Source organism: Ruditapes philippinarum, unplaced genomic scaffold (genome assembly GCF_026571515.1).
Source record: "Ruditapes philippinarum isolate M1 unplaced genomic scaffold, ASM2657151v2 ctg904_1_1_1_1, whole genome shotgun sequence".
Taxonomy (NCBI): Eukaryota; Metazoa; Mollusca; class Bivalvia; order Venerida; family Veneridae; genus Ruditapes; species Ruditapes philippinarum.
This window is the reverse complement of record NW_026852177.1, coordinates 177,221-189,949: the sequence shown is the minus strand read 5'-3', so window position 1 is coordinate 189,949 and position 12,729 is coordinate 177,221. Positions and strand designations below refer to the sequence as shown.

The window sequence follows — 12,729 nt, the reverse complement described above, 5'->3', positions numbered from 1 at the left end:
GTTGACTGGACCATTGCCTTTGTAACAACATGCTCAGTCTTAAATTTCCTGTTACCAAGGCAACGAGGGGACATCTCAAAATTGCCATTTTGCGTTGATTTTTTCCATCAAAATTGAACTCAAGTGCTGCAACTTCTCAATGGATTGAGATAGAGTCAAAGGCTTTTCAGCGTTGGTTACACGTTAGCTTATGATCAACCTTGGGTCATTTTTAGCCTCTCACAGGTCCAAAATTTTCTTGGCGACTGCTGCCCTCCTTATAAACAGGATTTATACCAAAATCATTGAGGAATTTTTTGATCACTGTAGTCCTTTAATAATGTAAACAATCTTGGGTAACTAGTCAATTCTTTTGGATAATTTATTGTTTAACAGGTATATCAATTGACCTATCTCAATTTGTTTTGAGAAAGCCAAAATCAACCTCTTGTGACCTTGATCTGAATATGAATAGCACCAAATACGATTTTCAATTTATTATTAAATATAGTTCTAAATTATCTTAAGCATATCTTTCTGTTTGAATGCCCAAAGCTAGATTATTTAAGAAATTCAAATTTTATGTTTTTAGGCTTTGAGACCTCAGTGGAGTGCCTTTAAGTGAATGCTACTGATAAATTACAGAATTTATTTATAATTATTTCCAATGACAAAATGTTAAGCTTTATTGATTTTTATCTGAACACTCGTAATTTACATTTGGATGGGCATAATGTCACTAAACAAGAGCCACCGCCGGGCGGGGGCAACGCTCGACTTTTACTTTTTCTAAAAGCAAACAGAGAAATGTTTGAAAAAATCTTAACGTTTCCTTTTTATAAATTTAATCGGTCTGACCTGTCACATTAGTTTTGTCTATATGTTTGTATATATAAATATACTCATATATATATATATATATAGAAACATGCAATTCTATAAACAGAAACACGCAATTCTATAAATAGAAACACGCAATTCTATAAATAGAAACACGCATATACACACACATTAACAAATATATATGGTCATCAATGCACAAATCTGAGAAAATTCAGTTATTTAACCTTCAAGGTCAAGGTCATAAAAAGCCCAAGTCAATTTGGGCTTGATAAACAACAAGGTCTTGTCTTTAAGAATGTTCTGTTATAATATGAAGTTGATCCCTTCAATAATAGCAAAGTTACAGCCAGTTACAGCCAAAACAATGAAAATTTCAATAATTTGACCTGCAAAGTTAAGGTCATTAACGAGTGAAGGTCAAGGTCTGTCTGGTTATTTTTAAGGGTTATCCTTGAAGATTATTATGTTTAAGTTTGAAGACAATCCATTCAAAAATAACAAAGTTACAGCCAATAATAGCCAAAAATGAAAATTTCAATAATTTGACCTTCAAAGTCAAGGTCATTTATGAGTGAAGGTCAAGGTCTGTCTGGTTATTTTTAAGGGATATCCTTGAAGATTATTATGTTCAAGTTTGAAGGATAACATAGTCACAGCCAATAATAGCAAGAACAAGCAAAATTTGGACTTTTGACCTTGAAGGTCAAGGTCATTTATGGATGAAGGTCAAGGTTAGTGTGGTCTACTGAAAGGTCTTGTCCCAAGAGTTGTTGTGGCAAAGTATAAAGACAATACACCACGAAATAAAAAAAGTTATGATCCAGGTACAAGTTTGTGGACGGCAACGCCGCCGCGACTATACCAATACCTCTACTTTAAAAAAAAATCGAGCTAATAAATGGCACTTAAAAAATGTAATACATAGATCCTACAAATGAACTTCATAATTATTTGTAGCAGACAGAAGAAATTAAAATACTAACCCCCAAAAAATTAAGGGGAGATCACTGCGTAAAGATTGTCAAATGACTGGCCCATAAATTTTCGTCCCGATTGGTCGAAGATTTCAAATATTGTGTTATTCTTATAAATAAACATGCTTATATTCAGCTCCATGATTATTTACTTCAGTGTTAAACAACAGGTTTACCGTGAAAAAATATATCGAAATTAATAAGGGTTACAAACTCTAATAAAGAATAATATGGTATTCTTCAGGCTGTTATCTTATAACTCTCCGTGATCGTTTACATGCTCGCTTTAGAAGTGAGAGTTCCGGAGTTCAAATCCCAGTTCAGGCAACTCGTGACAGACTGAGCTTTTTGAATGTGACAGATCCAAATTTTACTATTTTGAAAACTTTAAAATGAAAATATATCATGAAAGTAAAATTGAAAGAGAAATGGTAATTAAAGATATTTCTCGTAAACAACTTAAAGCTATGACAGTTTTTTCAATACCAATAAAATATCTTAAAGATGAAGCATCAATGATAGTTTGTCAATCAATACTTGGACTGAAAGAAACTAACATTCAATGGATGATAACAATTCCAGCAATTTCGTCTGAATCAGCACGTCAGTTTATGAGAGAAGCTTCAACAAAAGCAGGAATTCTGGAGACACATCTTCGACTTGTTCTTGAGCCTGAAGCAGCAGCTTTATACTGTACACCACGAATAATGACAGAAGCAATACCGTTTAGGTTTATGTACGTACTTGCTGATGTAGGTGGAGGGACAACAGACATATGCGCTCATAAAATAATAGATGGTGTCAAAATACAAGAAATATACCGAACTACAGGAGAAGCCTCTGGTGGCAGCGATGTTGATGACTGTTTTATTAACTTGATGGAAACTTTAATAGGAAAAAAAGGTTTGGAGTAATTTCTCATTTTCCTACCCATCAGCGTATGTAATCCTTGTTAATGAGTTTCGATTCAAGAAGAAAGAGTTTAAATCACAAATGAATACAATACAACTGAAATGGAAAATGCTCTTGTGCATGTAATAAAAGAAAAAACAAGGAGAACTTGAGTGATAAAGTAAATAAGTCAAAATATGCCAGAAAACTTGAGTATCATTCTATTGAAGCTAGAATTACAATCTACACAGAGATGCTGGCAGAATTATTCAAGCCATCAGTTGAAAAAATCATTAGCAAGTTGGCTGAAGTACTAGACCAATGTGATAAAAATGAAATTGAAACAATCATTTTAGTTGGAGGGTACAGTGAATCTCCCTATGTTAGGGAGAGAATTCAGTCAACATTCAGTAACATGAGCGTTATCCTTGTAGATGATGCTAGACTTGCTGTGTTAAATGGGGCAGTGATGATGGGCTAGAAACCTAAAAACATCATACAACGTAGGTCCAGGTACACTTACGGATTTCATGTTAGAAAACCATTCAGAGAGGGAATAGATCCAGAAGAACTTAGGATTAATCATGATGGGGACATTTTTTGTGACTGGAGATTTCACAAGATAACAGAAAAAGGTCAGCTAGTGGATTTGTTTGTTTGTTTGTTTGTTTCATTTTACGCCTTTTTCAACAGTATTTCAGTCATATAGGCGGGTAGTTTCCTAACCATCGTTCCTGGAGAGTTACACCAGTACTAGACTACCTTCCTCCGCGCTAAACTACCAAAGCTTTCTCCCGGGGATCGAACCCACGCCAGAGAGGTAACTGGATTAGAAGTCATCGACTCTAACCCCTCGACCACGGAGGCGGTGTCAGCTAGTGGAGTATGGACAGACATTTATATCTGAAGGGTATCAAACAGCCACTACAGTAGAAGAAAAATGTAAAGAGAGACATGTACATCTATATAGATCTACCCGTGAAGATCCTCATTTCTGTACAAAGGAGGAGGACTGTATTGTTGGTGAAACTGAGTTCACTGTGAAGTATTTTGATCTTAATACAGGACAAGAGTATGAAGCACAAATGGATTTTCTGTTATTACAAACAGTAGGGACCTAAAGATAGAGATTGATAAACAATTGTTTATTACATACTTATAAATGAAATATTGAGAAATATTGATGAAATAAAATGCGTATTTTCATTTTCCGTATTTTCACTGTAAAAATTTATTTTTCACTGCAGTGAAACATATTTTCCGTATTTTCACTGGTGTCTTGCCAGACTACTTTCTTTTAAATTCTGCCAGTGCACAAAATTTAAGGGAAAGTTTTTCAAATTGTAATGTCAAAAAAGAGAAAAATGTATATAATAAACAGAAAATTCAAGTTTTTTCTATAAATACATGATTTATTTTCATCTTGTGGCATGAAAATTACCATATTTCACTCGTGGCTACCGCCACTCATGAAATATTTATTTTCATACCACTCGATGAAAATAAATCATGTATTTATAGAAAAAACTTGAATATCCTCTATTTATTACTTTCATTTCTTAAAATGGTCATATCTTTCACAGGAAAAAAATACATGTAGAAGTGATGAAGTAACTAAATGATCTCTTAAATGCCCATTTTAACATGAGCCGATAGTGATGTTTAAATGGAAACTGCAAAATATTTATTTTGTTCTCACAAGTACAGTGTTATATTTATTCTTTGTAATGTGTTAATGGAAGTAAAGAACAATACAATTAAGGATTAACAGTAGAGTAGATATGCCCAAGACAGAGTTATTGTTTTCTTAAATACATGTACTTCATTGTGATATATCAGTTATATACCCAGAAACAAGGCATATAAATCTGGTTAATGAAAAGAAGAGGAAATTATTTTTTCTTCGAAAACTTTCCTCCCTAGAGAATGAGATTGCCCTAAATAAGTACAGAACATTTTATTGTATCTTCAAGAAAGAAAATATATACACACAAACTCTTAGTCAGCCATGGCTAGTGTCTGGCAAGAGGACAAAAATTTGAGTGGTAAAATTAGACAAAAGGTGAGGGCAAATTACAGACTGGTTAATAATAAAGACCAGGGAGGAGGGTGGTGTTGCAGAATTTTGGTCCAAAAACTAATCTAAAAGGCTCTTCAGAATTACAGTACAGTACAGCTGGGATTGAAATCATAATCCCTGTCTTTCCCTAGATGTCATTATCTGATCACTCCTGTGAAGTTTGGTTGTAATCTCACCAGCAGTTTGACCTATGAAAGCCAGACAAGATTTTTCTAATTTTTTTTTCTGGCGGGAAGCGGAACGTGCTGGCAATATGCAAAACTAGGGATGGTTCTGATCACTCCTGAGAAGTTCCATTGAAATTCCACCAGCAGTTTTACCTTTGAAAGCCAGACAAGATTTTTCTATTTTTTTTTTGCTCTGGGGCCATTTTACACAGCGAAGCAGAATGTGCAGGCAAAGTGCACAACTAGGAAGTGTACGGATCAATTCTGTAAAGTGGCGTTGAAATCCCATCAGTAGTTTGACCTGTGAAAGCTGGACAAGCTTATTGCAGACAGACGGACGAAGTGACAACCAGGGGGACAGACAGACAGCAAAGGCAAAAACAATATGTTTCCTAAAAAAAAATTCGAGACATAATTATATATGAATATTATTGGCATGCATGAAGTACATGGTTTGAATTAACATATATTTATATAGCAGATAATAAAAGTGTTCTATAACAAAATACTTTTCATCTATTAAATCACTTAGACCTTGAATAGCATTTTTTTGCAAAGAAATATTATATAAGAATATCTTGATATCCAAATGATACCTTTCTATTGTTCTGACTTATTGACAATACATTGTATATGATTTACTAAATTTTAACCAACTTTGTTTAAGCAACAGCAAAAGTAAGCCTATCTTATTTTGGATCATCCCCCATATATAATTCTACCCTAGAGCATTCTCATTGCTGTATAGGAGGAGGATTGACTCCTTGTTAGGAAGGAGAACAATTATACTACCGTCAGATGGATGGCAAGATATGTGGGATTCTGATCTAAACCATACTGTTGGTGTGACTGAGTTCACTATGAAATAACAGAACAAACGTCCTCATTTCTGGTGTAACAGTCACTGCTCAAGACGTTAAGGACTCTATCAACTCTATGGACTCAGCTAAAGCATCTGGTCCGGACTTAATTAGCCCAAGGCTCATTAAGGAAGGTAAGGATGAACTAGCTTCACCACTTGCAAGGTTTTTCAACAAACTTCTTTTAAAATCTGTATTTCCCTCTTCCTGGAAACTTGCCAATGTTTGTCCTATTTATAAAAAGTCCGATCCTTCTAAAACATGTAACTACAGACCTATATCTCTTTTAAGTTGTCTCGGAAAAGTTATGGAAAGATGCATCCATAAATACTTGTATAACCATGTCATTTCAAATAAACTATTAACACCATTTCAATCAGGATTCATTAAAGGGGATTCAACCATAAATCAGCTAACCTTTCTTTACAATGACATCAGCAAAGCCCTAGATGAAGGAAAAGAAGTTCGCGCAGTATTTTGTGATATATCAAAAGCTTTCGACAGGGTTTGGCACCAAGGACTCCTCTATAAACTTTCTTCTTTAGGCATACAAGGTTCTCTTCTTCAGTGGCTCTCATCTTATCTTGCTGACAGAAAACAAAGAGTCATCATATCAAATACTTCTTCAATACTTTTAAATATCAATGCTGGAGTACCTCAGGGGTCCATCTTAGGCCCTCTCCTGTTTCTAATATACATTAATGACATAGTCACTGATATTGAAGCAAACATTCGACTTTTTGCTGACGACACTAGTCTCTATATCATTGTCGAAGATCCCAACTCTTCTGCTGCAATATTGAATTGCGATCTTTCAAAAATTTCTGTGTGGTCTAAAACTTGGCTTGTCTCATTTAATCCCTCAAAAACAGAACATGTCCTTTTCTCAAGAAAACGAAACAAACCCCAACACCCTTGTCTAGTATTTGATAATGTGAACATTTCTAGTGTTAAAGAACACAAGCACCTTGGTGTCATCTTTTCTGAAAATGGTAAATGGACATCACATATAACATCAAATGTTAATAAAGCTTGGCAGAGAATTGGTATTCTTCGAAGTCTGAAATTTCTTATTTCTAGAGCGGGATTGAAGAAATTATATGTAGCCTTTATTAGACCTTTGCTTGAGTATGCCGACGTGATGTGGGATAACTGTAGTAATGAACTAAAAAATGATATTGAATCAGTTCAGCATGAAGCAGCAAGAATCGTCACAGGAGCTACTAAGTTTTGCAACATCAACAAATTAATTAGTGACCTCAGTTGGGATACACTCGCAGAAAGGAGAAGAAAACATCGTCTCGTACTTATGTATAAAATGAAAAATGGTCTCGCTCCTGATTATCTCTCTGGTCTGATACCAGAACATTTTAATCAACCTTACACTCTTCGCTCTAACACCGATATCCCATTAATACACTGCAACTCCCAATCATATGCTACTTCTTTTCTTCCGTATACTATTCGCCAGTGGAATTCTTTACCTGGAAATATTAGAAATGCATCCACAGTAAGTGCTTTCAAACACAAACTCAACTACAGAAATATGTCGTCTAATAAGAAAAAACACCTGTATAATTTTGGCAGCAGGAAAAACCAAGTAAACCATACACGTCTCAGACTTGGATGCAGCTCTCTTAATTTCGAATTACATAGGAAAAACTTAATCTCGTCTCCTTTGTGTACATGTGGTGCTATAGAAACTGTTTCCCACTTTCTGCTCAGTTGTCCTAAGTACCATATCATACGTCAGCAATTCTTTGACGACATACCCTGTGCCCCAACCCATAATAATCTTCTTTTCGGCAATGATCGCCTAAGTATGGACATAAATCAGAATCTGTTCACACTTTTCCAGAGCTTCATTGAAGCATCAAAGCGTTTCGATTCATAATTCCCGACTCAGCGTTTTAAACATCGTATTTCCATGACAAACTGTGTGACACAACTTTTTCTCTTTTTTTTATTATTGTTATTATTATTTTCATTTTCTTCTCTCTTTTTTTTTTATTAAAAGGGAAAATGAATAAACAAAAAATCAAGTAAAACCTTCCGAAAATTATTAATTTAGATCAATTTTGAACTTAAAAACATGCACTGATCATATAAAGTGAAATAACAAAGACGAAACTCCATCATGGAAAGGAATTAATATAAGTGTTATGCTTGTTTTCCAATCCATATATATTGTGATGCAAAAATGTTACATGCTTGTAAAAATTGATGAATAAAATATGTTTAAACTAAATAACAGAACAACGTTCCTTTTGCTATGTATCTCAAATTTTACAAAAATTAGACTGTTTACAATGAAAATAATACATAAATTTTTAAAAGTCATAGTGACACCTGCCATAATGAAAAGAGCTATTTTCTAAATAAACTTATGTACAATGTATTAACATATATTTTTTTTGCATGGAATTATTTTTACAATGATATTTAATCATTTTTACCAAATAAAAAAATTGTTTTATTTCATTTTAACCCGACAAAGGCAAAAAACATACTTGTCACTAATACAAGCCATTTAGGTGAATTCCCCAGAGCTATGTACAGAAAGAAATGGAAGTCGATGTTTAGCTAGGTTATCAAATTCGTGAATTATATCAATGATTTTGTTTGCTAAAATCATTTCTGATACAACTAATTCTGTTTATGCTAACAGTATGCTATTGAAGAAAAATATATAAATGTCCAAATGAGATTAGAGCTATAGAATTCCTATCTACATTATAAGTACTTTTCAAATTAATCTTTAAGCTGAACCAGTGGATGAAATAAAGTCAACATGTATATGCATGGCACAAGTCTAAATTAAAGTTGTAACATTTTGGTGAAATATGATAGCAGGAAATAATGGTAAGTGAATATTAATTAAAAAACTTTTTTTCTAAATCTTTTTGAAATGTTAAAATCAATCATAATAAATCAGCATTTTCTAATCAATTATTCTTTACTTTTGACCTATCTTTAAAGGAGCTCCAATGTGGTCTAAATCCCTAAAATATAAAATTTGAAATTCCTGCATATATCAAGTGGAGCACTTGAAACATTTGCAAAGGATAATAGAGAAATATGCTAAGAATTAAATTACATGTATTAAAATGTTGTTTTTAGTGTGTGTGATAATTAGCATGTTTGTAACTCTTAAAATACAAATATTAATTTAGGTAAATGAGGGAATAATCTGAAAATATTATTGGTCTAAACCTACATCAAATGGTACAAAAATTTAATCATTTGGCAATAAAAATGTCATTATCACAGTATAATACAATAAGAAAAGATGACATTTTTTCCCTTTTCTATTTAAGATTAATTCACTACTGAGATCTCAATTGAACACTTTAACATTGCTACAACAGTCATGAGCATAGTCCTTCAACTAACAATAATTCAACAAAACACTGTAAGCAAGAGAAAAAACATCAAGACAGAGTTTCAAAATAAACCCAGATACAAAAAACAACTGGAAAGTAAGTTAAGATAAGCTGGTAACAAAAAAACTGTAACAAGTATGGGAGCAAACATACAACCAACAGTTAGACAAGCAACTGAACAGAGTACTGAAAGCAGACAAAAGGAATCTCAGGGGTTTCAACAAGAGGATAAAGTGGACAAGCCTCTTGTTGTAGTAGCCATAGATTTTGGAACAGTTCATTCCGGGTTTGCATATTCCTTTAAGGGAAATGAAGACAACATAAAGTCAGCAGAACATGGAGGAATGCTGCAGGAAGATAGAGTACCTACAATATTGTTATTAAAACCAGACAAAACATTCCATTCATTTGGATACAAAGCACAGACTGATTTTCATGAGCTTTTTGAATGTGACAGATCACAATTTTACTACTTTGAAAACTTTAAAATGAAAATATATCAAGAAAGTAAAATTAAAAGAGAAATGGTAATTAAAGATATTTCTGGTAAACCACTTGGAGCAATGACAGTTTTTTCAATAGCTATAAAACATCTAAAAGATGAAGCATCAACGATAGTTTGTCAATCAATACTTGGACTGAAAGAAACTGACATTCAATGGATGATAACAATACCAGCAATATCATCTGACTCGGCACGTCAGTTTATGAGAGAAGCTTCAACAAAAGCAGGAATTCCAGAAACAAATCTTCGACTTGTTCTTGAGCCTGAGGCAGCAGCTTTATACTGTGCACCACGAATAATGACAGAAGAATTGCCGAGTGGGTTTATGTACATACTTGCTGATTTAGGTGGTGGAACATCGGACATATGTGCTCATAAAATAATAGATGGTGGCAAAATACAAGAAATATACCGGGCAACAGGAGAAGCCTCTGGTGGCAGTGAAGTTGATGATTGTTTTATTAACTTGATGAAAACTTTAATAGGAAAAAAGGTTTGGGGTAAATTCTCAACTACCTACCCATCAGCATATGTAAGCCTTGTTAATGAGTTTAGATTGAAGAAAAAAGAATTTAAATCACAAATGAATACAATACAATTGAAAATGGAAAATGCTCTTGTGCATGTAATAAGAGGGGAAAAAAAGAACTTGAATTATATAGTTAAAAAGTCAAAATATGCAAGAAAACTCAAGTATAATTCTAGTGACGCTAAACTTACATTCAACAGAGAGATCCTGGAAGAATTATTCAAGCCATCAGTTGAAAAAATCATTAGCAAGTTGGTTGAAGTACTAAAACAATGTGATGAAAATGAAATAAAAACAATCATTTTAGTTGGAGGATACAGTGAATCTCCCTATGTAATGGAGAGAATTCAAACACAGTTCTTTAACATGAGAGTTATCCTTGTAGATGATGCTAGACTTGCTGTGTTAAATGGGGCAGTGATGATGGGCTGGAAACCTAAAAACATCATTCAACGTAGGTCCAGGTACACTTATGGATTTGTAATTAGAAAACCATTTAGAGCGGGAATACATCCAGAGCGACTTAGGATTAATTATCATGGGGTCATTTATTGTGGCAAAATTTTTGAGAAGATGATAACAAAAGGTCAGATAGTGGAGTATGGACAGACATTTATATTTGAAGGGCGTTATAGAATCACAACAGCAGGAAAAAAATGTAAAGCGGAAGTAAATCTATATAGATCTACCAGAGAAGATCCTCATTACTGTATAAAGGAGGAGGGCTGTAGCTTAGTAGGAACAGTAATACTTATACCACCATCAGATGGATGGCCTGATATGTGGGACTATGATCAATACCTTATTGTTGGTGAGACTGAGTTCACTGTGAAGTTTCTTAATCTTAATACAGGACAGGAATATGAAGCGCACATGGATTTTCTGTAATTACAAACAGTAGGGAACTAAAGATAGAGATTAATAAACAATTGTTGTCTTTTACTTTAATTTCTTAAAATGGTCATTCCTTACAGGACAAAGTAGAAGTGATGAAGTAACTAAAACATCTTTCAAATGGCCATTTTAACATAACAAGATAGTGATGTTTAAATGGATACTGCAAAATATATTTATTTTATTCTCAAAAGTACAGTGTTTTATCACATAAACTGCGGCACAAGTTTAACAAGAGCCATGTCAACATGGCCATCCCCCGCCGAATGTGTTTGCTCATTGGAAGAATGTATATGTAGTAGAGTGGAATAATTCCATTTTAAGAGGTCTTTTGGTAATGAAAACTGATGGCTATAGTGATTACAGATTTGAAACCTATGTGAATACTGATGGCTGAAAATAACAAAGGGCAATTACTGAAAAATAATGCAGGTTAGGGTATTATTCTTGTGTGCTGCATCCCTCCTCAGTAAAATCTATCCACCTATGAAGTTTCAAGTTGATACCTCAAATACTTTTTGAGAAAAAAATTGAATTGAAAAATTTAGTATGAAAAAAAACAAAGGGGCAATAACTCAAAAATTATAAAAGGTAGAGTTATCATTCTTGTGCAGTGCACACCTCCTGAGTGAGATCTATGCACCTATGAAGTTTCATTTTGATATCTCAAAGGCTTTTTGAGTTATGCTCTGGACAAAAATTCATTTTGAAAAATAACAAAGGGCAATAACTCAAAAACAATGCAGGATAGAGTTATCATTCTTAAGCACTGCACTCCTCCTCAATGAGATCCATCCACCTTTGAAGTTTCAAGTTGATACCTCAAATACTTTTTGAGATAAGCTCTGGACAAAATAGCATGAAAAAAACACAAAGGGCAATAACTCAAAAATTGTATAGGGAAGAGTTATCATTCTTGCGCACAACATTCCTCCTCAATAAGATCTATCCACCTATGACATTTCATGTTGATATCTCAAACACTTTTTGAGTTATGCTCCACTCAGGTGAAAAATTAGGTATGAAAAATAACAAAGGGCAATAACTCAAAAATTATGAAAGGTAGAGTTATCATTCTTGTGCACTGCACACCTCCTGAGTGAGATCTATGCACCTATGAAGTTTCATGTTAATATCTCATAGGCTTTTGGAGTTATGCTCTGGACAAAAATCAATTTTGAAAAATAACAAAGGGCAATAACTCAAAAATCATGCAAGGTAGAGTTATCATTCTTGTGCACTGCACTCCTCCTCAATGAGGTCTATCCACCTATGAAGTTTCAAGTTGATAACTCAAATACTTTTAGAGATATGCTCCGGACAAAAATGTCGAACGGACGGAGACTATTTCTATATCCTCCGCCGAAAATTTTCGGCGGGGGATAATAAAGCCATATACCGGTAATAACAAGAGCCACCGCCGGGCTGGGGCAACGCTCGACTTTTTACTTTTTCTAAAATGTTTGAACAAATCTTAATGTTTCCTTTTTATAAATTTAATCGGTCTGTCTTGTCACATTAGTTTTGTCTATTTACTTTGTATATATAAATATACTCATTTTTATATATATATATATATACAAACAAGAGCGATCAGTGATCACATGTGTCGCCTCATGATGGC

At 33.7% G+C, this 12,729-nt stretch overlaps 1 protein-coding gene across 1 annotated transcript; it reads left to right on the top strand.

The window, feature by feature from the left end:
* Positions 1-8,090: 8,090 nt before the first annotated feature.
* LOC132751624 (heat shock 70 kDa protein 12A-like) lies at positions 8,091-11,334 on the top strand. The gene is made up of 2 exons (XM_060741819.1): positions 8,091-8,656; positions 9,112-11,334. Exon 2 carries the CDS (start codon positions 9,315-9,317, stop codon positions 11,097-11,099), a length of 1,785 nt encoding a protein of 594 aa, XP_060597802.1. The 5' UTR covers positions 8,091-8,656; positions 9,112-9,314; the 3' UTR covers positions 11,100-11,334.
* Positions 11,335-12,729: the final 1,395 nt, after the last annotated feature.